Raw genomic sequence first — 25,883 nt, 5'->3', positions numbered from 1 at the left:
GTCTCTTCTCCAGTCTTCAGCTGGAAGTGGGGAGGCAGAAAAAGGTCCTTTCCTTCCACTCTGCAGTTTTAATCTGAAATCTCAGGTGCAGTACTGCACCTTGAGCTCAGAAATGGCTTGCGCTGATGAAATTCCCTGTCACAAAATGCGCCTAGAACAATGGGAGTTTCGAACACTGATGTCAGTATATTGGTCTGTAGTACTTCAGGTATCTGGGCACCAAGCCATATAAACTCTGAATTGTGTTCAGGAAGAAGCCACCAACCCATGCAGATGTTTCATAAATGTCTTGCCTTTTGCTGGTCCCCAATCTTTCCATAATCCTGGAATGCTTTCCCTGTCCACCTACCCAAGTCCCACCCACCCCACAAATGCAACCTAGTTTTTCCTCAGCTTGTTCCAAGCAAAAGCATTTTTGTGGGGCAGAATCCAGCAGCACCCTTCCCTTCTTGAGCCTTGTGGAGTAATGGCAGCAACCATCAATCTCCGAAACTGAAATCCTCTATTTGGTGAGGTGGGGTATTATGATCAATGCTATAAAGGTAGATGCCAAGGGTTCAAAAAACATTCCTTACATTAACTCAGTAAAAGTACAGCAGACACATAAAGTGGGCCAGTATTAGCCTTCTATGGCAGCCGTTGTGAATGGGTAGGCCAAGACTGAATAGTGAGCTTGCCTAAGGCTACCAGATGAGCTTGTGGCTTAGGTGAGATAAAAAAGGGGCTTCCTGGGCTGACAGCTCAACCCCTTAGCCACTAGACTTACAGCAGCAGGTTAGCATGGGAAGGTAGCTCTGCAACAGAGATAAAGGGGCCATCTGTTGCTTCTGCAGACTGGAGGGAGTGGGGAGGTCTCATGAACTCAGGGGAATTCCCCACAACAGTGAACCGGCTCCCTCACACTATTGCATGCAGCCACCAGCACACTCCCTTATGGTGAATATGACCCTGAGCAACGGGAAGGCAGCATTCCCAGCTGCGACCCCTTTGCTGTCTGGCACAAACTGAAGCCAAAACCACACGGGCAGCCTGTATATGAAGAAAAGGATAAGACTAACGTTTCCTTAAAGAGCATAAATTATCAAGGGGTGGGTGGGCATATAGGAAGAACGGGGACAAAAAGCTCATTTACAAGCTCTTGTTTCTAGGCTCCAGATTATTTCCCTTCAGTGTATTTGCCTTTTTCATTTCAAAACAAAAGGGCTGAACCCACAGCGCTGCCTGGCTTAACAGGCAGCTCCTTAATGAGGACCAACTGTGGGGGAAGTGTTGACTCAGCCTTTTGTCGCCCAGCCACGTTTTGCTAAATGTTACAGCCACCCACTCACTGCCCCCACCCAGGTAGACTGTGGAAGCACAACCAAAGTTGGGGACAAATCCAGCTACATGCACAGCAGAGAGGAGGTGATTCCGAGAGCTGCAAATGGACTCCCCAAGCATCTCCCCCAGCTCCTTGCTCAGAATAAACAGGGCCTTTTAAAGTCACAAACCTTTTACCCCTTTATCCTTTTACTCAAGAGGAGTTCTAGTCTCCATTCATTGAAAAGAAAATGACAACATATTCCTTTCCAGGTTTTCTCATGTCCTCACTACAGGAAGAGATGTAAAATTCTGTGTCGGAGAGTCCCTGTCTTAAGAAAATGCTGCTTATTAAGTTTCTTTCTAGGAATGTCTGCTTCAGCATTAGCAACCAGCTTACTCAGCCTCTATTCTAGCAGTTAACCAGAGTAGCCTGTCATTACGGTAACCAAATGTAATAGAGGACAGGGTTCCCACACCTTTAGTAATTGTCAGCTGAAGAGGAGAATTCTTCTACCATTACATAGTTACATTATCACACAGAAAGGAAAATAGGAAACTGCCTTACAACGTCACAGTATTTCCATCTAGACTAATACTGTCTAGTCTCCAGGATCATGGCAGAGGTCTTTTCCATCACCTGCTACCTGATCCTTTTAAATGGAGGTGGCAGGGACTGAACCCAGAACCCTTTGCATTCAAAGGATGTGATCTCTTCCACTGAGTTGTGGTTCCTCCCAACTTCTACCCATTGGACATTAGCAAAGGCAAGCAAAAGTTTGAGAGAGAAAGCCACCAATAACACTGAGCACTCCGGAAAACAAAACCAGGGTAGCTCAGTTGGTTAGAGCATGGTGCTGAAAATGCCAAGGTTGCAAGTTCGATCCCCATATTGGGACAGCTGCATATTCCTGCATTGCAGGGGGTTGGACTAGATGATCCTCAGGGTCCCTTCCAACTCTACAATTCTATAATTCTATGATATATAAGACAAAAGATTGAACTACCAGAAAGGGATGTTACTGCAGGCCCTTTTAGAGATAATTTTACTGATTAACACATTACCCTTTAGTTCCCTTGCTTATAGACTTTATTAAACAAAAGTGTCTGTCTGGTTCTTGGGCCTGGTCTATTTATGCAGCACAGAGCAGTAGATGAGTCCTGTATGACCTAATACAACTGTCAGTGCAAGTCTATACATGACTGTTCAGAAGCAAGCCCTACTGAGTTCAGTGTGACTTACCCCCTGATAAGTGTGTACATGATTGTGGTCTAAGTTTGCTGTCTCTTCCAACACTCTCATTTTAAGACTGTGACCAAATGCAGACTTTGTGGCTTTAACATCAAGCTAGATGATTTTGCCCCTCCTTCCACCCTCTTTTTGCTTAGTATCCTGTCTGATTAAGAGTTCTGGAGAACTCAAAAGCTTGTTAACTATTTTGTGGCATTTTATTGGTTCCAATAAAGGTATTGGCCAGCTGTGGATTTTGGAACACAGATTTCTTTACATTTTTTTATACATTTGCTTTTGTGAAAGTAGATGTACACACAGAGAACAAATAAATTAGATATGCCTTCTTTGGAGAAGCTAACTGGTCAATACTGAATCAGCAATGTAGTCCCAATACTAAATTGTAATCCAACTGTAGATGTCCCACAGATACATTTCATTTAGCACTTTGGCCCTTTACTGACTGATTACCTAACTAAATATTTCATTAACAGTTGTGTTCAAATGCAGAGCTGCTTCAATCATGGGGGGAGGTGCAAGGTGTTTGATTTTAACAGCAAAGGCAGGTGCGCAGGTGAAGAAGGTGTAACTTTACCCTCATTAACACCTTGAGTTGCCTGCAGTAAGAGAAGGCATTTAATAAATTTAATAAAAACCAATAAAAACAATTAATTCCTTCTTTTTCTCTGCAAGCGCTCCTCCTCAGCTCCAACTAGGGAAGTGACCCTGACTGAGTGAAAAATATTTGGGGCTGTGGGGAATAAATTGCAGGTGTAGGTAAAGTTCAGTGCCCCTCACCCGCATGCTCCATTTGCTGTTAAAATCAGACCAGCACCCCAATTTCTATGCAGCTGAAGCAGTTTTATGTTATCAAACACATGGAACTGACATCATCATGTTTGATTTGGTCCTCAGATACCAATGTGTGCACTCCTTTGAGCTCATACATGTATGGAAGAGCATGCATCAAGAAAGCAGCAGCCAGGAGCTCAGCCATATCTAAGGACTTAGGGTGCTGGACACACAAGGTCTCCAATAAGGGCAACATGAGGATACTCAGCGGCACACCTACATTTTTGGGCCCCTGATATAGCAGCCTCTTTGCAACCAGCAACAAGGTCTGGGTAACCGCTGTTATCTTCTTCAGTGGGGTTGTTCCACAACAGATCATCACAGTTTTGTTTTGTTTTGTTTTTAATACCACTACATCTTATATTTTGATTAAACTTGTTGTACTAAATTATCTCCTACAGTGGATGTTCGGGTTGCAAACGTGATCCATGCGGGATGCACATTCGCAACCCGCAGCGGATTGTCTGTGCACACGCGGGTTGTGATTTGGCGCTTGTGCAACTGCCGAAACTTGGAAGTAACTCGTTCCGGTACTTCCGGGTTTCAGCGGGTCCGTAACCCGAAAAAAGGCAACCTGAAGCATCTGTAACCCAAGGTATGATTGTATTTCAAAGTCACTGGTGTGAATAAAAAATCCCTATGCCTTATAGTTTTCGAGTTATTGGGGGGAGGCGTGAAAATTAGGGAAATGTTATATACAGGAACAATGAACTTTTTAAAGCAAAATTCATTAGTTTCATAGTAGATCCACCCCTGGGGACTGAACGGGGAACTGTCATGCTCGTCCTCTCTGCCACCCTTAATGTTTACTCCATATCATGAAGCTATCAGTGTTATGAATTTCCCTCTTTCCCACCAGCGACAGCCAATGATGTAAAGCAGGGTCAGGGAAACGAATAATACAATGGTGTCACACCAGGGGCATGGGTTCCATCGTAGTGTTGGGAAAATGAGAGGACCTGGCACAGTAACCCAGTCTCCATCATGATGTGCATTCCTGCCCAAAGCATGTTAGAAACTATGGTAACTTAGGGCAAGCTGCAGCACCGTGCAGACTAGCATAATTTCATGGACTAGAGGAGGGGTCCCCAAACTAAGGCCCGCGGGCCAGGTAAGGCCCGAGGGACTCGTTTATCCGGCCCGCAACACCCCCCACTGCCCACTGCCGCCACCTGCTCTTACCGGCGCTGCACTGCGTGGCTGCCCACTTCCAGGTCGGAGGAGCACCAGAAATAGCTTGTGCGCATGCGCAAGCATTATTTCCGGTGCACATCTGGGTCGGAGGAGGCCCGTGCACATGAGCACAAGCTATTTCTGGTGCTCCTCTGACCCGGAAGTGCGCTGGAAATAGTGTGCGCGCATGCGTATGGGCACACGCTCCCCCACCCTCCGTGCTATCGGCACTGGAGACACTGGCCCGAGGCGTGGTAAGTTTGCTGGCCCCTGGACTAGAGTCCATTTAATCAGATTCGAGTTAACCTCGGTTAGCAATTGTTTTAGCTAGACAGACAGACAGACATCTCACACAGGTAAAGGGAGGAATACAGAATTGTCACAGGCTGAGAGAATCAATGTGTTTATATGGCTGCTTTTTTAGAGACTGAACACAATATAAACATGGCTGCCTAAATTCAGTAAAACCACCAAGAAAAATACTACACTGCTTGTTTTGACCTCATGTGACAATAATTAGTTGAACAGAAGCTTTCAGTAAATACCACAACATGTGCACAATCCCACATTCTAATGGTAGCAAAAATGAGAGTCACAAGCATAATCTAAAATGCTCAATGTCCTTCTGGCACACAAACAGAAGTGTATCTGACTTCCTAACAAAAGGGATGCGGGGTAAATTTAAATCACTGATTTAAAAAGTGGTGACTACAGTAAATTGCTTAAATGATTTTTCCAGCTTTCTAATTCCTATGTGTCCTAAACAAGCATGCATGTTAGTTAGTTACTATAATAAATACAGCTTACTTGTTTTCAACTAAATAGTGCCTTTATACTAACCAGGAGTGTGACACAAAACCTCTAACCATGCAGCTCACATGCATTTGTACATTACCGAATTTATACTGTATCTTTTTAAGCAAGCAATTATGAATTAGAGATTTGTTTGATTTTTTTTCTACATAAGGCCACTAAGCAAGATTACTTACTTGAAGTCTAAGTGCCCAGAACATTCCAGAAGCAAGTGTCACTAACAACATTGATTCTCCATGGCATGCAAAATAAATATTTGAGAACGTCTAAATAGTCATATGTTGAATAAGCATAGTGCATGGCCTGTTATGTCATATTTATAATACTTTACCTCAAGTCACTTTTTTTTTTTTTTTGTCGCTTGCTGGCTTGTTCTTTTACAAAGGAAACAAGCTTTGAAACTCAATAGTTACCGGTATGTTTGCCAAGGTTTTTTTCCCTTGGTTTATCAAACACAGCTTCATATCTGAAGCCTGCAAAACAACCCTAATTCCTGCTTTGGACTTGTTGCTCCTACTCAGATTTGCTGTTCCTACTCGGGGGACAGCAATGCAGGAACTATCTCTATGGTTTACCGTTACATGTGAATTAGACCAAGATGTTTTCATAGGGTGTCATTTTATCTGATTTAACAAATCAGGAGTGCAGGTTTTAATGTTTTATCAACTTTAAACCAGGTTATTTAAAGAGATACTTAATATAATCACTTTTTTAAAAAGATGTAAATAAACAAAGCTTGGTCTAAATTTTAAAAATCTGGTTTTAATTTTTTTTAATGGTTTTTCCTTTTTTAAGATTGTTCTGGAGGAAAGGACAAATTCATGTCTACTCTCCTAAAATGCAAGACTGTGGTACCTTGCTTGCGGCTACCCTACCATGTTGTCATTTGAATAGGACAGAATAACAGCACTGGAGAATTGGGTGGCTCTAGACCTGTTAATAATATGGCAAGAACTGGTTGAAATTAGTGATGGGGGTGGGGAGTTTGCTTTGCCTTGGTATTTCAACACTTATCAGAGAAATCTAGAAGCTTCCTCAAGTATCATCTTCCAGTTTGTTAATTGCGCATACTGTTATGCGCCTCCTTACTGGCCATACTCACTTGTCCTTTCCCTTTCCCAAAACTTTTGTTTGTGAAGGAGGAGGTCTCACTGATTGGGAGGGTTGGGAGCAATGGCCTCATCACACTCACAGTGCGAACAGGGAGCATGGGAAATTTCACTCCTAGCTCACCCACCTCTGCTAGAAATTACCGTAGTTGCAACTACTTTTTGCAATTCCATGTGAGCATCCAGACTTTACAGACAAAGCCTCTTGTTTACAAGAATAAGTATGGGGAAAGGGGAGCAGCCGTGGGGAGAACTGACAAAGGGGAAGTTAATTTTGAACCAAGACTGGACTTTAGAGAGGGTTTAGGTTCAAAGGTTTTTAAACCTATGGTATCATGGCTTGATTTAATCCCTGGCATCTGGTCTCCATAGACATTGATACTTCTGCCTAGGGATTTTTAAAAAATATTTTAACCGCATGCACATTTTACAATCATATATTGACTCCCAAAAGTTTAAGGCTCTTGAAATAAGTTTGTGGATGGACCGATTAAGCATTAATTATGCTCCAAACACATATTTTGCAAATTTATCTTGGCTCTGTAAAACACTTCTAATCCTTATTAAAATGTCTGCATGGGGGATTAAAATTTAAGTACAGGCTAATTAATCCCGAGGAAAAACATCCTATCGTATTCAGTCCTGTGAATGAACATTTCTTAAAACCAAATCCTTAAAATGGCTGTGCATTAGAAGAGCAACATTCAGATTTGCCTAGTGTTGCCAAGAACAAGCCTTAGCCTCTGATCCTCCATTGTTTGCCTTCTTGCATGTGGGACTCAAGGAAGAAAATGGTACAAAATTTTTGAGATGCTAGTCTGGTATTCTCTTTATGGAGCAACAAAAAGACCGCAATCTGGAGAAGACACCACTAATATCTCCTTCTCTTAAAAGGTGGACCACCTGAGTGTTGTGAAAGCTCTTCCTAGGGCAAGGACAGAACAAGTAATAATCTTGACACAAAGCTGGCAAAGAATTCTCTCTGATGAGGTCCTCTTGCTCGATATCAAATTACAGTGGTACCTCGGTTTAAGAACAGCCCTGTTTACGAACTATTTGGTTTACAAATTCTGCAAAACTGGAAGTAGTGTCCTGGTTTGCAAACTTTACCTTGATCTAAGAACGGAATCTGAACAGTGGAAGGGCACCGGCGGTGGGAGGCCTCATTAGGGAAAGCGCACCTCGGTTTAAGAACAGACTTCTGGAACGGATTAAGTTTGCAAACCGAGGTACCACTGTACTTGTTGGTAAATTACTTGGGATATACAATAAGTACCTCCATGGTCTCTGTCAGTTCTTTCCTTCCATTTCTTCCTCTGCATCCAGCTTGCTCTTCCCCATACTTGGGGAAGCCAGTGAATTAAAAGGGGTTGCCTTTCTCAGGAAACTAGTGTTTTCCCCATGAGTAGATAGGGGGACTCCAGGCGGCTTGTGTCTAGAAGAGCTTTTAACTGAAGTGGCTGGAATAGGCCTATTGAGGGCTTTTGTAGAGAACAAGAGGCCCTTGACAGTACAATGGACACTCCTACTAATCAGTGGGCACGCCAAGCTTAGAAGGATCAAGCCAATGAAGCCTGAAGTGAACTTGAGTGTAAAAAAATCAACAAATGGTTCAAGAAGGGAAGGAATGATTCCGGCTAAAGGGCAAGTATATATTCCTGGGCAATACCCACAGCATAGGGATTGCCCCTGCATAGCACTTCTGATGCCCATCGGCCATTACTTGCAGTCTTCCAGTTTTCTCTGCTCTGCCTGATCCTCTTACCTCCCAACTCCTTTGATGCCCCAGAAATAATGTGAGCCATGTGCTCCTGCTGCCTTATCCTCCCCACTGTGATCCTTCATCATCACATTTCAGTGCCATTTCTGATTTCAGTGCCAATTCACATTGATTATGCTTAGCACCACAGACTCTTTCCCAAGTTTTGCCAATTCTCTCAACCCGCTAATTGTTTTCTGAGTGTGTATCACTGATCAGCGAATACAGGGTGGTGAGGAATCTTTAGATGTGTTGTTACAAATTGCTTCCCTTCACAACAAATCCAGTGTCAAAAAAGAGTCTGTTCAAACCAAGTCACTCCAGAGGGCAGTGGAGCACCAAGCCAACAGCATGTATTGTTGCTGCAATTCCCCACACATTGGAGAGGAAATTACTTAACATCTTTCCAACTGTGTTCCCGCCCCCCTTTTCTCCAGGAGCCATGGGGGTAGGCTGAGTAATGACATTAAGGAGGAGGTCAGGCAGATATAGAATGGTCTTCGGAAACTGGGTAATGTGGGGGCCCTGTTTTGGGACAGCCACAGGGAAAGGCCACAGGATTAATCACCATATAGAAGTTTTAGTGAGCAACTTGGAACAGAAGCCTTCTAGAGAGGCTCCTCCCCCAAGATGCTTGAAAAGAGCCAGGGGTCTCAGGGTGTTTTATTATTTTTCTGGAAATGAAAGAAAGGAAGTGAGAAATTAAACTCTTGTGCTAGCAAATTAATATGTTGCATTACATTGAATGCCATGCACACACAGCACTCATATCAGCCCACTGGATTATCCAAAGCACCACAATGAGTGCAGTGGTTGCTGCCCCCCCCCTTTGGTCCAATTAAGTATTAGGCATAAAAGACTTTTGCAGTTGCTTAGAATAGCCATACACACCCAGCTCACAGATCATGCAGCTAGGGATGCCATCATTTGCTAGGCTTGCCAACTCTTTTCCTGAAAGAACACCTGTGTTTTGTTATGCAAGCAATAAAACCAATTCAGCAAATAACCATCATCCTACCCATCACTGCAGCTCCTTGTTGGATAAAAAGCACAGCTGTTGAATTTCTGGATATCATGCATCTAATAATACTTTTCAGGGAGGAGGTGGCGCTGGAACTCCTATCAGTGACTCTCTGGGCTGGGCCCTATGTAGCTAAAGCACAACATGCCAATTGGAGGGCTATTGTTTATGTTTGTTATTATGGGATGTATTTTTGTGTTTTTATATTGTAAAGCACCCTGTGATCTTCAGGTGAAGAGTGGTATAGAATTTTAATAAACCACAAAGAAAGACAACAGATGTTTCAGGACCCATCTAAAATTAAAACCTCCATATTCAGAAGCAGCATATCTGTGACTAACAATTACAGGGAATAAACAACAGAGGATAGCTATCTCCACTATGCCCTGGTTGTGAGCTTCTTAGTGGCATTTGGTTTACTACAGCTGATGCAATGGACCTTAAGTTTGATCCAATAAGAAAACGTTTATGTTCTTATTAGCTCAAAATTGATGATGCTGGATAAAACTTCCTGGCAACTGTGATATTTGCTTATTACTGTGTGTGTGAGTATCTCAGCTAAGAATAGTGCTGAGCTCTGAAACTCAGCCACCCTTTCCAAGTACCAGCTGATGAATCATTCTAGGCGTCAGATTCTCATTGTTTGTTTTCAAAGCTTACTATAAGGTGGTCCACTGCCGAGCCAAGATCCTCAGACTATGTTGGATGAATGTCAGTCTCCTCTTAGCTTCCTTCTTAGTTGCCAAATGTACTTATGTGTTAACTTATACCAGGGAGAGTCTACCTTGCCCCACCCAGCCTGCTCCAAATAGCCATACCTTTCTCTGAGAAACAAGGCAGAATGTAACACGCCCAGTAGGTTAATCCAGTGGTTTTCAACCAATGTGCCTTGAATGATGGTTAAGGGTGCCACAGGCAACACTGGCCTCTGCCTCTCTTTCCTTCCCTCCCTCCTCTGATGCCCTCTCACATTTTTGCCTCCCGAAGGCTTGCACAGCTGTTTACTGCAGCAGCCCTGGCTATACGCTCTGCAGGCAAATGGTGCCTCTGGGAGGCACCTCTCTTTTTTGGGGGGGGACTCCCAAGGAGAGAGGAGAGGAGAGGCGGCTGAAGGAACACTCCACAAGGGAGGGTGTTTGGAAAAGGGTGAGAGGCTACCAGCTCTGCAGGCAAGGGGTGACATAACTGGGCTCCTGAGCCCCACGGGGTGCCGCAGAAAGGATGTAGTTGGTTAAGGGAGCTATGGGCTCAAAAAGGTTGAAAACCTCTGGGTTAATCTATTGTAATCAAAATGTGGAACTCCTGGATAAGACTGGTAAGTGTTTGGAGAAAGGCACTATATGTATAGGTTTATTATTCTTTGCTAAATTTGTATGTTGTCTTTTCACAAAATGGTGCTCAAGGTAAAAACAAGTAAGTAAGACATCAATGCAAACAATAAAAACAACCAGTTAACCAAGCTGCTAACATTTTACAGTGACAGCTTATGAAGCCAAATATTTGCATGTTTGCATCTCAGTAGATGGTTATCACAGAAGGAGCTCTTTACCCTTGGTAAAGAGTTACTGAGCTTGGATACAGCTACCAAGCAGGGCCCCTCTCAAGTTCCCACCAAACATGCTTCAGATGTTGGGGGGACAAAGAAGAGTGGCCTCTTCTGAAGATCTCAAAGCACAGTCAGGCTTGTATGGGGAAAACACAGTCTGTCAGATAACCCGGTCCCAGGTTGTGTAAACAACTGTGCTTGGAAATATGCCAGTAAAGCTGTTTTAACTGGCTGTAGCATTCTGAATCAGCTGGTATCTGAACACTCTTTGCATGTAATCTCACACAAAGTGTGTTTCAGTAGTCCAAACAAGATATAACTAAGGCATGTGTCACCACAGCTAGATCTGATATCTTCAGGAAAAAGTGTCCTTTCTGCACCAGCCTCAGAAAAGGTGCCCTTTCTGCAAAAGTGCTCCTGGTCACTGCTGAAACCTGGGGATCCAGCTTCGGGTCTGGATCCAGGAGTATTCCAAAACTGCAGAGTTGAGTCTTCAAGTGGACTGCAAGCCTGTCCAAGACAGAGGTGGCTAACCTGGGGCCCTCCAGATGTTGATGGACTACAATTGCCATCCTCCCCAACTATTGGCCATGGGCTAAAGAGTAACAACCACGTAGTAGTCATTTAAGTTTTGAACTTTTATTTATTCCCCCCTTTCCTACTGTATTTGCTGTTTGGTTGTTCTAGAATGTATGAAGTTATTGGTCTAACAGGTGGGTGAGAACCTGAGCAGTTGCTGATGAAATGATATTTTGCTTAATGGTGTCCAGAGTGAAAGTCATATTATCACAAAACTGAGTGTGGCACAAAGACGGAGTTACTGTAGTACTCCACATGGGAGGTTGGATAGATTATTTTATTTTTATTCTGAGGCTGTATGAGTTTTAAATCTGGTCAGCTATCTTTGTTGTGCAAAGTGACCAGCTAGGATTTTGTACTGAGGGATATGGATGGGTATGTGATTGTGGGTAGTATTGGTTGAATAGTATTGAATAGACGGAGTGCTTCCGGAAGTGGCAGAGAGACATCTCTAAGTTTGTCTGGCAGGGCAAAAAGCCCAGAATTAAGTTTAAGATATTAACTGATGCGAAAGAAAGAGGGGGCTTTGCCCTGCCAGACCTAAAGTTATACTATGAGGCCGCAGCTTTCTGCTGGCTAAAAGACTGGCTACTTCTTGAGGACACTGACGTTCTGGATTTGGAAGGTTTTAACAATGCTTTTGGTTGGCATGCATACCTGTGGTATGACAAGGTTAAGATCAATAAGGCCTTTAAGAACCATATTGTCAGAAAAGCAGTGTTTGGACATGTTCTGGACAAAATATAAAGACTTATTGGAAAATAAAACTCCAAGGTGGCTTTCACCGCTGGAAGCTAAGGCCCGAAAAAGACCCAATATGGAGGCCAAATGGCCAAAATATTGGGAAATATTTGAAAAAGATGGAGACAATTGGAAATTGCAGAGTTTGGAGAAAATGAAGGATAAAGTGCGAGACTGGTTACATTACGCTCAGATTAATGAAGTTTTTAAAAATGATAAAAAGTTAGGGTTCCAGGTGGAGAAATCGAAATTGGAAACAGAACTGTTAGAACCTAAGACTAAGGTACTTTCAAGAATGTATAACTTGCTGTTAAAATGGAATACACAAGATGAAATGGTTAAATCGGCTATGATAAAGTGGGCACAGGACATTGGGCATAACATCATGTTTGAGGACTGGGAAAGGTTGTGGACCAACGGGCTGAACTTCACTGCATGTAATGCTTTGAAGGAAAATGTAATGAAAATGATATATAGATGGTACATGACCCCAGTTAAACTTGCCAAAATATACCATTTGTCTGATAACAAATGTTGGAAATGTAAAGAAAAAGAGGGAACATTCTTTCACCTCTGGTGGACCTGCCCTAGAGTGAAGGCCTTCTGGGAAATGATATATAATGAGCTGAAAAAGGTATTTAAGTATACCTTCACTAAGAAACCAGAGGCCTTCCTTTTGGGTATTGTCGGCCAGAAGGTGTTAAAGAAGGACCGAACATTTTTATGTATGCAACAACGGCAGCAAGGATACTCATCGCTAAGCACTGGAAAACTCAAGATCTACCCACACTGGAAGAGTGGCAGATGCAACTGATAGACTATATGGAACTAGCCAAGATGACCGGCAGAATCCGAGACCTGGGAGAAGAGAAGGTTGAAGAAGATTGGAAGAAAAATTTGAATCTGTTTAAGGACAACTACGAGAAATGTTGGTTAGAAATCAAAAGAGATTTGGAAACATGGTCAAGATTGAAACTTTCCTTGTTGGGCCGAATAGCAGCTATAAAGATGAATGTATTGCCAAAAATGCTATTTTTGTTTCAGACCCTACAGGTCGTGGACAAGGTGGAATGCTTTGGAAAGTGGCAGAGGGATATTTCTAAGTTTGTTTGGCAGGGCAAAAAGCCCCGAATAAAGTTTAAGATACTAACTGATGCGAAAGAAAGAGGGGGATTTGCCCTGCCAGACTTGAGGTTATATTACGAAGCTGCAGCCTTCTGCTGGTTGAAAGATTGGATTTTACTGGAAAACACTGATGTCCTAGATCTGGAAGGGTTTGACAATGCTTTTGGGTGGCATGCATATTTGTGGTATGACAAGGTTAAAGTGCACAAATTGTTTAAAAACCACATTGTCAGGAGAGCAATTTTAATGGTCTGGTCAAAATATAAAGACTTATTGGAGAGTAAGACTCCGAGGTGGCTCTCACCGGTGGAGGCCAAGGCACGTAAGAGACCTAATATGGAAGCCAATTGGCCTAAATATGGGGAAATCATTGAAAAGATTGGAGACAATTGGAGGTTGCAGAGCTTGGAAAAACTAAAAAACAAGGTGCGAGATTGGTTGCATTATGCACAAATTCAAGAGGTCTTTAAAGTAGATAAGAAGGTTGGATTCCAGGTGGAAAAATCGAAACTAGAGACAGAATTGTTAGAACCAAAAAGTAAACTACTTTCGAGAATGTATAACCTGCTGCTTAAATGGAATACTCAGGATGAGATAGTCAAATCCACCATGATAAAGTGGGCGCAGGATTTGGGGCATAACATTATGTTTGAAGACTGGGAAAGGTTATGGAACACCGGAATGAAATTTACGGCATGTAGTGCCTTGAAGGAAAACATTATGAAAATGATATACCGGTGGTACATGACCCCAGTCAAGCTTGCTAAGATATATCACCTGTCTGATAATAAATGCTGGAAATGTAAAGAGGCGGAAGGGACATCCTTTCACCTCTGGTGGACCTGCCCGAAAGTGAAGGCCTTCTGGGAAATGATTCATAATGAACTAAAAAAGGTACTGAGATTTACCTTACCTAAGAAACCAGAGGCCTTCCTTCTGGGCATGGTGGACCGGAGAGTGGTCAAGAAGGACAGAACTTTTTTTATGTATGCTACTACAGCAGCAAGGATTCTGATTGCAAAATATTGGAAGACACAAGATTTACCCACACTGGAGGAATGGCACACGCAGTTGATGGACTATATGGAACTGGCCGAAATGACTGGCAGAATCCGAGACTTGGGAGAAGAAACATTCGAGGAGGATTGGAGAAAATTTAAAGACTATTTGGAAAAACATTATAAGCTGTATGAATGTTAAAAAACACACCTTTTAGGAAATTCTAGCTTCAGTAATGTTAAATTAAAGAAATGGAAATTAAGGTACAAGGAGTCAGAGATAGAATAATGAAACAACTTTATTGTGTTAAAATGAAAATGTACATGATTTGGGTTATAATACATTTGAAATTGGGTAACATGATAAAAAGGAAGATATAATAAGTATTGAAATAAGTTAACAAATTGCAGACGTTATGCATCACAGAGAATGCAGGGTTGGGAGGACGTGGGGAAGTCCAACAGATTTGGAAAAAGGAGTAAGAAAAATTTGTAACCTTTCTTTTTTACTTTTATAATACGTTCTTTATTCTTTTTTCTGTATTTTATAAAACTAATAAAAAATATTATAAAAAAAAAGAAATTTAAGATTTATTTAAAAAAGCATTGTAATTTGGTTGAATGTTAAGATGGAGGCTAGATCATAAATAATTGGTCACCACTAAATTAGATGCAATTAGGACGTTAAATGTGATTGAGGAAAAATCATAAACCTTTGGGAGAATTATTAGATTATATTCTAAATGAATGAGACACAATAATGTAAACAAGATGATAAATTGCGGGCAAGAATTGACAATGATGCAAGTGGGAGCGGGAGACATGAGGGAGTCCAAAGAAGTTAAGAAACTATGTTTCTTGATCTACATTGATCTACATTGATCATTATATATGCATTTATGTTTAAAAATCTTAATAAAAATATATTTTAAAAAAAAGAATAGTATTGAATAGATCTACAGATATCAGGGGAGGAATTAGCATTATGAATACATGAAGCTGCCATATTGGATCTGGCCATTAGACCATTCTAGCCCATTGCTGTCTACTCAGATTGACAGCAGTTTTCCAGAATCTCAGGCATAAGTCTAAGTCCCACCTATTCTTTCCCTTGTGGCCTCCGCCCCTTCCTTCCAACCCTCTCCAAAAGATCGCATTTCGCAGGAGGGGATGGTGGGATTCGGTATGTGTGTGTGTAAGAGAGAGAGCAAGCGAGGGAGGTGCATTTCAAATCTAAATACAGTGCCTGGCCAGAGCTGGATTGTCATAAATTCGGGTTCAAATTACTGCTCAGCTAAGGACCTTGGGTGCAGAGTTGCTGTGTGGCTTTTAAAAAAAAAAATTCCAAGGTTTTAAAAAAGGCATTTTAAGAAGCAGCCTCCAAACTTCAAAAACCCAATTGTGCCAGTTCTCTTCTAAACCCTTGAGGAAGTTAGACTAGCTTGCTAAAATGCACCAGGTCAAAAATGCACGAGAAGCCCCGTCTGCCTGAGAGCATGGGTTCTCTTTCTTAGAGGAAACCTGGGTCAAAGATTTTCCCTTTGTATCGAGTTTCGACTTCCTCCTGCAGACTCCCATTTCCTCATGGAAAGAACACGATTTTAGCTATTCAGCAGTCCGAGGATGGATACAATCAGAGTACAGAATATAGTTTCATTAGTTCTCAGATGGGAATGCAGCTTCACATACATTCAGCACAACTGTGGACATCTGGCTGTAAGGTTTTCACAGCTATTTCAAGGCAGAAATTCACAACCTGCACAGCCATTGTCCAAAAGGGAGACATTTTATGCTTAACATCAACATAATTTGCGTCTTGGGTGCTTTTATCAGGAAATATAAGATGACCAGGAACTATTGCTCAGTGCCCAGTCCAGCTAGACCCATCCCATGAGGACCAATCCTGCAGACTAGCATATTTGCAAAGTTAGGGGGAGAGGGGTGTGCAAAATAAATTATAAAAAATGAAAGCAAATACAGGATGCCCCTGCCACTGTAGGTCGTTCTTCTCTAGAAACAGCGCAGTGCCCATACAATATTACAATGCACCCTTGGAGTGCCCATTGCAAACGATGGCAATGGGACATTCAAGACTTATATGCGGGATGTGTTGTGTGTGTGTGTTTGATTTTAGGTTTGCAAGATCAAAAGTGGCAAAGGATCAAAGGACGTCAGATACTCTGAGCAGTTCACTCCCCATTAAAAAAACAGAAGAGGGAAAAACGTTTCCAGCAAAGTCTTGCCCCGCCCCCTAAGCACATTAGAAATTGCGGCTTGGGGGGTGGGGAGGAACACGCCCCCCCCCCCGCACCGCGAACAAACGCCTAGAAGTCGTGGCCTTCCGACCTAGCTGCAGAGCTTTCCATCTTTCCTGGGCAGCTTACTCCCCCAAATTTGAGCCCTACGGCTGCCCATCAATGCCTGCCTTTTGCAAAGCAAACAATGCTGCGTTGCGCTTGGGTCTTGGCTTTTGCTCCTTGCAAAGCCGGTCTCCACGCCAGCATGTGCTTCATCGCACGCCAGAAACTGCTCCCGACAAATTCAAACCGTCTAAGTCCCACCTATTCTTTCCCTCGTGGCTTCCGCCCCTTCCTTCCAACCCTCTCCGAAAGATCGCATTTCGCAGGAGGGGATGGTGGGATTCGGGGGGGGTGTGTGTGTGTGTGTGTGTAAGAGAGCAAGCGAGGGAGACACTCACCGTCCCTAACGCCGGGTGCATTTCAAATCTAAAGACGCACGGAGGGGGGAAGGCGGGACGCAAGCCAGGTGCCCCACGAGGGCAGAGGGGCTACCAAACGGTTCGCTAGTAGTTCCCCGGCGAGAGGATGGAAGGCCGCAGATTACAATGGGGGAAGAGAACTGGCCAAGGATCGCAGCTTGAACAGCACGCAAGGCATCGTTACATCGCATCGTGCCAATGAAATGCCATACAAGACGACCGCCTCTCTCTCCCTCCCCGGTCTCCCCAGAGCTTTATCGATATCCGCGCGCAGCGTGCGGTGATTAAAAACATTTTTTTATATTAAAAAAAAACCCACAGTCGTTCGGAACAATTCCTTTTCCTTTCCTCTGCTGCAATGTTTAGACGACGCTAAAATGAGCGCCTTTCTCCACCGCCAAGGAGGCTTTCCGTTAAGTAAAACCCATTCCCTTTGTAGCGCGAGAGAGGGGCGAATGGCATTTGCAGTTTAAATCCCACCACCCACGCCCCGCTTTAGCCCAGGCTTCCGAAGCCGCAGCAGGGTTTGTCTTGAGTTCGCGCGAGCCCGTGGGGGTCTCCCCACACCTGGCGCCCCACGGACATTGCCGAAGGGCTGCTCCTCCCACCTGCCCCCACTTCTGTCATTGTTTCTGCTTAGACGTGACCCCCCGGAGTCCGCATCCCTCCAGATGCGTGTGGAGCGCAGGGGCGGATTCCGCGGCGCAGAGAACTGTCAAGAGACCACGCGGCGGGCGCTGCCCCAGGCACTTCTGACCCTTTTGCGCGGAGCGAGCCGGCAAGCAACGAGACGGGCCAGCTCTGCCTTGCAGCCCCGGATCGTTTCCTTGACGAAGCACCTCTGAACCCCGAGCCCCCAATGCGCCCCTCTGCCTTACCTGCTGGGCCTGGCAAAATGTACCGTCCGGAGCGTCCTCCCCGACCTCTGCAACGGGGCATGCAGCATTTTCTCAGATCGTCCCTATAAACTCATAGCCAGCTTTCCAGCAGAAGCTCCCCGCTAGTCGCTCAGCCTCCCAGAAAGCGGCCACATGAAGTGAGGAGGGAGGAGAAGAAATTAGACCCTTCCCTCTGTCCCTCCTTCGCCCTCCCCTTGCGCTCGCTTTCCCCCTCCGACGGCTCCTGTCAAGCTAGGCTTAAAGCTGCAGCGCACTATTTCCCCTCCGCGCTGACTCTTGTCCCCTCGGCTTCTGGAAGCTGCCTCTTTAACACCCACTGCAGGTACGGCAGACAAAGGGCTGCCTGGTAGCAGATTCCTCCTTGCAGCAGAGACTGCAGCGCAAAGATGCATGCCACCCTGGGGAAAGGAAGGGGCTCGCCTTAACCAACCAGCCCTGGGGAGTGGGCGCTGCAGAACCTGAAGTGCATCAACCTTTCCCCCCATGCCACGTACCCTTTGCCTTGCATATTCTGTGCTCCCACAACAACCTTCATCCTGGCAACAGGCAAGCAAATTGTCTTTGTTCTTCACCAGACTCTCTGCTCCCTGGCTGCTTGAAGGTGTATCTCTGTAACTGTACAGTTATCGCAGCTATACAATCGATCATGCACCTTGCTGCGAGGGTGGGGAAGACATTGGAAAAGGATGCTAGCAAGACCAGAAACAGGTCGACGGGCCCATATGCTTTGAATTCGGCAAAAGGATCCTCTTGCTTTCAAATACAGGCAATTGTTTCACATTGTCGTCCAAGTTAAGCAGCAATTCAGCTTTGATTCCAGAGGACAGCTATTTATGACCCATTCTGAGGACTCTGATAGCAGCATGGGTCACCCACCCCACCTTCGCCTTTGCCACAGCCTGATTAAGCTTGGTGAGAAAAATTCCCAACATCCCCTGGAGGGGGTTCCTCTAGGCAACCATTTCTGATAGTGACACCGGTGGCATTTGTATATTAGTGTTAATTCCTGATGGTCAGACACAATAGGCTGTGACTATGGCAGTAATCACAACTTGTGATTCCCATACATATCCAATGTCATACCCAAGGGTTGGTGGAGTAAGATTAAGCTGGGAAGGCTCCAGTTTAAGTCTCACCCTAGTCATGAATTTGTGATAGCCATAAGCCAGGGGTGGCCAACTCCCAAGAGACTGAGATCTACTCACAGAATTAAAAACTGGCAGTGATCTACCCCATTTTGGGGGGTTCAGGTCAAAGTTGTTGAGCTTTTTTGAGGGGGGCGTTTTAGGGGTTATTGGGCTTTTTTAGGGAGGAAAACCCTGTTCAGCTTCTTCGGGGGGAACCACTGATATTCCAGTGGTCTACCACAGACGTCCAGTGATCTACCTGTTGCACATGCCTGCCATAAGCAATCCAGGTGCAGCCAGTGGTGGAGGAAGGGGGTGTGGGTCACCCCGGGTGTCATCACTGAGGGGGGTGTGACAAAATGACAAAAATAATACTTTTAAAAATAATAAATAGAAAATGGGCTCATGAAACTTTTTAGTTTAGTTTAGTTTAGACAACAAATGTAATGAAACATGGCTGGCACTGGGTGCCACACTGCAGGGGCATGGTGGCTTGAAATGGCAGCATGGGGCTTGCGTCTGCCCTCCACCTCTCACTCAGCCGCCCTACAGCTGAGGGGGAAGTGGCAGAGAGGCTCCATGCAGCACTGCCGGCTCGCCCCACCCCCTAGCTACACCGTTGGGTACAGCATTTGTTCCAGGGGCACCTAAAATCTGTGAGTTGTGTGAGAAGATCAAGGGAAAGTCCACCATTTGTGGGAGTCACTACCCAGCCTTCTGACCATAGGGCCTGCTGTGACACTGCAATGAAATGAAAAGTCCTGAGTTAGAATTAAGATCCTATATTTGTCGCTACAATTTGTTTTTGAGTTGACATGCTATTCCCCAATCACAGCTGTACTAAAATCCTAGCTACCTGAATTGCGTGTATGTTTAGGGGACAGCAAGAGTCTAACAATGGGTCTTTCACTCTAGCCTTTTATGTCTAATTGGATAGATCTCTCCCAAATAAATGTCAGTCATTGCTATGACTTCACTCATTGGCTAAGTCATGGAAAGGTGGGAGCAGGCTGGTTTCTCACAAAACAAATTAGAATACTGCCTGTTACAGATAGGTAGCCGTGTTGGTCTGCCATAGTCAAAACAAAAAAAAATCCTTCCAGTAGCACCTTAAAGACCAACTAAGTCAGTTCTTGGTATGAGCTTTCGTGATACGAAGAATCTGAAGAAGTGTGCATGCACACGAAAGCTCATACCAAGAACTGACTTAGTTGGTCTTTAAGGTGCTACTGGAAGGAATTTTTTTTGTTTAGAATACTGCCTGCACATTTTGTCTCATAGCTAAGGTTCTACAAATGCTGGAAACTTCTTTAAAAAATGAAATCTAATCTGGCGGTTATGGTTGCCCCCCCCCCCAGCCCCTCTCTGCAGACCCCCATATTATAAGAAATACTCTTCTTCTTGACCACTTCTGCCAGAAATACATGTGATAGGGACCAGGAAAGAAGGATAACCCACCTATCAGAAGAATCAAATTTATTTAACTGGTCCTCCTGCTACAATAGCTTATACCCATGGCACTGAACGCCTGTCAGGCATATATCTGCAAAACCCAATGTACAGGTATAGGTAGCGCCACCTCCCAAGGTCAAGTAAAGGGTGTCTGTCAATGGCAGCCTGGACATCTCTCCTTGAGATGCCCTTAATGACTGTTCAAGTGGGACGCCAAAGGTCTAAATTCAGGGCACCCTGCTGAGTCAGAAGAGCGTGGTAAAATTAAGTGCTGCCTGTATTACACCATTTGGGCTGCCTTAACCAGGTCATCCTGACTCAGGTACAAATAAGACGGCAGGGAGACAGTTTCGAGCTGAAACATGTTCAAAATAGACCTAGAAAGGAAGATTCACACACAAAAGGCAACAGAGATATCAAAGCTGCTATCGTCACTGGCTTTAAGGTATCTGAGGTCAGCAGACCTGATTCATGTTTTCCTCTACCCTCTACAAGACCCTCTTTCCTTTCAGCTAGTGTCCTAACTGTTTAGTAAGGATATTTGTGATGGTCCTTTAAACGTCACCTTTTCTCAAGGACAGGGTGCAGACTTGAAATGAGACTGGTGGATTTTTCACTCTGGTCCAGAGATGTGCAAAATGGATGTGAGATGTAAAGAGACACCACCAGTAAGGGCAGCTCCACTGAATGAGACTGATTCCCCAATTACATCTCTTAATACTCCCTGATAGCCAATGCATAATAACAACCACCGAGGTAATTGATGGACAAAGCCCATTGCAATTCAAATCACACAAATGCTTCCTATCAATGTTAACATGAGCAGAATCAGGCTTGCTTTCCGGTGTACTAAACAGGGTGGTTTTAAAAACAAAAACACATTACAATTAAGATTCTTGTGAATAAGCTATCATGGTCGAATTCCTCATGCTATTTCATCCAGCAAAATTTATGGACTTTTCCATAGACTGCTGCTCATGGCATCAATTTAGAACAGTGATTCTTAACCTTTCTTGAATGCTGGCATTAGCACATTTAAAGCTGTACAAACCGGCCTCGTTGGCATAAGCCAAACCTGACTTAGCAGGACCATGTGAATGTGCCAGCTCCCGGATGGGAGTCTGCAACTTCTTTGCTCCTTTTGCTGCTGCGCCAAACTCAGCTTAGAGTGCCATCCAATCGAGGGCTCGTGGTTAAGCTCTCTTCTCACTAACCACAAGCTGTAACCAAGGTCTGTTCTTGGTTATAGCTTTTGGCCAGCGAGGAAGGAGTTTAACCAGGAGGCCCACTTCAGATGACACTCCAGACCAAATCTCGGCTCAACTCAGTGCAGCACGGCAGCAAAATGGACCATGGAGGAGCAAAGAAGCTATGAGCCCTCTGTGAGCCCATTTCTTTGTTTGTGCATGCAAACCAGGCTACTGACAGTCACCATGGTTTGATTACACTCCTTCACTCATATATACTTCAAAACAAAATGCTTTAAAACATTTTACTGTTTGTTTCCATTTTGTGTTAGAATTCATGGATTACAGTGTTAAATCTGAAATATATGTATATTTTGCATTTATTTCAAATCTGCCCCTATCTTTTCTTTTCATGACAGATGGGCACAGCACAGTCCAGGGCTGTAGTGCCATGGCTGATAAACAAGTGTTGCAGAGCCTCCTGTCTTCCCTCTTTCTGGTTGAGATAATGAAACTCCACACATATGCAGGAGGCTTTCACCACCATAGCTGACAACGAGCCCGCCTCACTTTCATGCAGACGGCTGCACAAGTCATAATCCATGTGCTTAACTGTGTCAGCCAGTCAAGCTAAACCGTTTATGTTACAAGATATTAACAGACACATTTAAAAACATAGCAGTTGCTCCACACTATCATATACATTAACCTCCAGCAAGTAAATAAATTACAACATTATTTCCCAGCAGAACAATCTCCGTATCTCTGCTATTTAAGGAAGGAGCAGAAAGGCTTGCAGATTCAATCTGAAAGTTGGGTTTTGTTCCTTGTCTTTTACCAGTAATCTATATTTACAGAGCTTTTTGAACTCAGTCGACAGAGGGTTAAACATGTGAGCAAGGCTGAAAGAACAGGTCCCTATGGACTCAGAAATAAGTAATTCCTTCCTCAAGCTTTCCTTTGCCTTGGCAAGGCCTTCTTCTCTACTCCCTTGTCAGTGGGCCCTCAAACTACACCTTGTTTATTCCTGTGCCCAGAGAAACTATAAAACAGCAAGCAATGGGTCTGATTCCCTAGTTTTAATTAACTCCATGTGCGATTGAGTAGATGTAGTATGAATGCAACTGTACACAGATGTGTGAGAGGAAGGATGTGCATTTTTAAATGTGCAGGCATGCATGTGTGTCTGATCTGTCTGCTGGGACTGGCTATGCAGAGGCTAATTAGATATCAGGTGATTTGGTAAATTTGGAATTCAACCAGCCTCTTTCAAAGAAATGAAAACAAAAGAAACCTCACGGCACCATAAAGACTAACAAATGTTTTTATGGCATAAGCTATCATGGACTACAGTCAACTTTATCATATGCAAGAATTGCTGCACAGAATTGCTAGGGAGCAACAAGAGTCCATGATCCTAAGCAACACAATTAAGCAGCAATGGAATCCAGCCATATGGACCCACGGGTAAGGCATTGCAGAAAGCAGGCCACTGCTCACTCCAAAGGAATCCCCATGCATGGTGTGATTAAAAGGGCCATCCATTATTTACTCCTCCTGTGCGCTGCTCCATGCTGCTTCTCCCCTGAGCCCACTGCCTGCCTTGTAAATCAGCTAGCTTGAAGAAGCTCATCTTCCCCACCCCCTTTCTTGAGCACGCGGCTTGCCTAGTAAATCAGCTAGTTTGAGGCTCATGCTTTCTCTCCTTTCTTCAGTTCTCTGGCCAGCATTTTGGGAGAGTTATAGGAAGAGTCTCTTAAATCATATCGGACCGAGGACTGACCTCATCCAGACTTCTGAAGCTGCTACTCCCCAGCACCCCTCATTTTGCAAGGATAAAGAGGATGACTCAGTTAAACATGTCGCTCTGTTTCTCGCGTGAGAATCTCAGGCCACTGACTTGTCTCCCTGCTGACTTCAAGGTTTCAGAAGCATCACAATCCTGTGCATGTCTACTCAAGATACATATTATTTTAATCTTAAGTGATTTAGAAATAAATAATAAATAAAAGGAAGCCATCTTGATTTCCAAGGGACTTACTCCCAAAGTAAATGTGGATGAGACTGCAGCCTAAGCCTAACTGTTATATAGAACCACATATTCCAAATTCCGTGTTAGCGTAATAGAGAATGTACATATGAAACAAATTGTACTAGGGAAAATGCAATGAGACACTCTAGCAGGTCCCCTCAAGTGTGAACTAAAGCCAGTACCAAATGCCACAGGCTCACAACCCCTTTCTGTTATTCTGTTCAAGGGGACTGGAAAAGTAAGGGGAGGGGGAAGAAATTACAATATAACCAAAAAACCCTGAAAGTTAAGTATTGAAGGCAGGACCTGTAATATTTCCTTTTAATGCAGACATGAGTCAACGTACTTCCATGCTCTTCCTTTCCTCCCATTTCAGCAACTTCCTTTCTATTGATGCCTTAAAAACTTAGCTATCCATGAAGGGTACTGTCAAGCAACAATAGATTCTCCATGAAATCTCACCTTTTGATTGCCCCATTTCTCCTTTGCCTTCGAGATCCATTAATCCAGAACAAGTACCACCCCTATGTTCCAGATCCATACCCACAATCACTACAGCAGATTAAACCCCTCCCCACATGTAAGTGTGCACTGGTGTGCACCAGTTGTATAGAAGTAGGCCAGAATAGCTTCCGTGTCAGGGCTACAGCACACCATACAAACTCCTAGATCATGCTGTAGATTCTTTCAGGGAGTTTCTGTATCCACATCACCACCAGCAGGTACCATGCATGACAACCAATGGCATGGAAATTTCTCCATGTGGCCATACCAGCATCAAAACCTTTAGAACCAAAGACAGAATTATAGGGCCAATCTAAGCGGAAGGAGAAAGGAGCCTTGTAGAGCCACTGTTCTCCCCATCATAAATTGGCATGGAAAAGTTAGCATCTGCTTTTATGGCAGAAGGAAGGCAGGGCAGATTTATACAGCTCTAATGCTGCCAGGCAAGTGGGGTGACAGCTGCTAGAAGAATGTGGCATGCTTGGAGCAAGCACCTGTTCCCTTTGGGGTTCACAACACATCACCACTATGTGGCCTCTGGAATGCAGCTCCGATGAAAAGTTATTCCTCTCCTTTCATAAATCATATCTGAATATCCTCTCCCTTTGGCTATTTTAGAGTTCCTTAAAGTAGTGACCCACATTAAGGAAGGGCACACAGTTTTCCAGTGACAGCTTGCACTACTGTCCAGGTAGGTGAAGCATAAAAGGAGTGTATGGTTGACTTACAAGGTAATCTTGTGCTTTTCACCTGCCCTAAGAAATTGGTGAAAGGACACTTTCCTTAAACAGCCCTCCATGTCAGAAATGGAGGGACACATAAATGCACAGTTATCACTTATCCTTCTTCTCTTCTATCTCATTTCAGCTACTGTTGCATCTTTCCTTATTTTTCATTTTTATTTCCACCCTACCCCCAACTTTTCTCCCCTACCCAAATCCCAGAGCTTTTGTCCTGGTTTCCTGCTCCCTTTTGGAAATCTATGTTCTATGAATGATAGGGCAGGGGTTAGTCAAAGTCTTTCTTAGTTTTGTGGGATGGCAAATCAGCCCCTGCTCTAGACCCACATAATGTGGCATGGAACCCCTGAGGGTCACCTAATCCAATTCCCTGCAGTGCAGGGATCTCAGCTAAAGCATCCATGACAGATGGACATCCAACCTCTGCTTAAAAACCTCAATGGAAGGAGAATACACCACCTTCTGAAAGAGTCTGTTCCACTGTCAAACAGCTCTTTCTGTCAGGAAGTTCTTCTTGATGTTTAGTCAGAATCTCCTTTCTTGTAACATGAATCCATTGGTTCAGGTCTTAACCTCCAGAGCAAGAGAAAACCAGCCTGCTCCATCTTGCATGTGAAAGCTGTTTAGATATTTAAAGATGGCTATAATATCTCCCCTCGGTCTTCTCTTTTCCAGGCTAAACACACCCAGTTAAGTCTATGCTTGGTGAGGGCACTAACAGGATTTCTTCATTCCAACAACCTCTACAGTAAGCGACTGTATGAGAGTCTGCCCATTCATGGTTAAGAAAAACTGATCCCACCCAACAAGGTGGGTTGTTTCCATGGGAAAAGATGAATGAAGACTATGAAGTCAATTAAGGGAGAGATCATTAGACAGGAAGAGGGGGAAAGTATTCATTTGTTGTAAGCCATGGTCCAGAAATGATGGGTACCTAAAACCACTACCCTGTTTTACTCTCATTGGTCTTCTGTTCT

At 43.9% G+C, this 25,883-nt stretch overlaps 1 protein-coding gene across 19 annotated transcripts in view; it reads right to left on the bottom strand.

Moving 5' to 3' along the window:
* The window catches only part of NAV1 (neuron navigator 1), a 281,587-nt gene that overhangs the window by 47,031 nt on the left and 208,673 nt on the right, over positions 1–25,883 (bottom strand). For 4 of the 19 annotated variants that reach the window (XM_083746426.1, XM_083746427.1, XM_083746428.1 and 1 more), the window contains exon 1: positions 17,844–18,002. The exons of the other annotated variants lie outside the window; for them this stretch is intronic. In XM_083746426.1, coding sequence (XP_083602552.1) covers positions 17,844–17,911 — 68 coding nt within the window. In that variant the 5' untranslated portion in view covers positions 17,912–18,002. Of the gene's footprint in view, positions 1–17,843; positions 18,003–25,883 lie in introns of those variants that run through there. 19 annotated transcript variants of the gene reach the window in all.

The sequence above is a fragment of the Podarcis gaigeae genome (genome assembly GCF_964106915.1).
Source record: "Podarcis gaigeae genome assembly, chromosome: 6".
NCBI lineage: Eukaryota > Metazoa > Chordata > Lepidosauria > Squamata > Lacertidae > Podarcis > Podarcis gaigeae.
The sequence above is the reverse complement of the archived record's forward strand: the minus strand, read 5'-3'. Positions and strand labels throughout refer to the sequence as shown.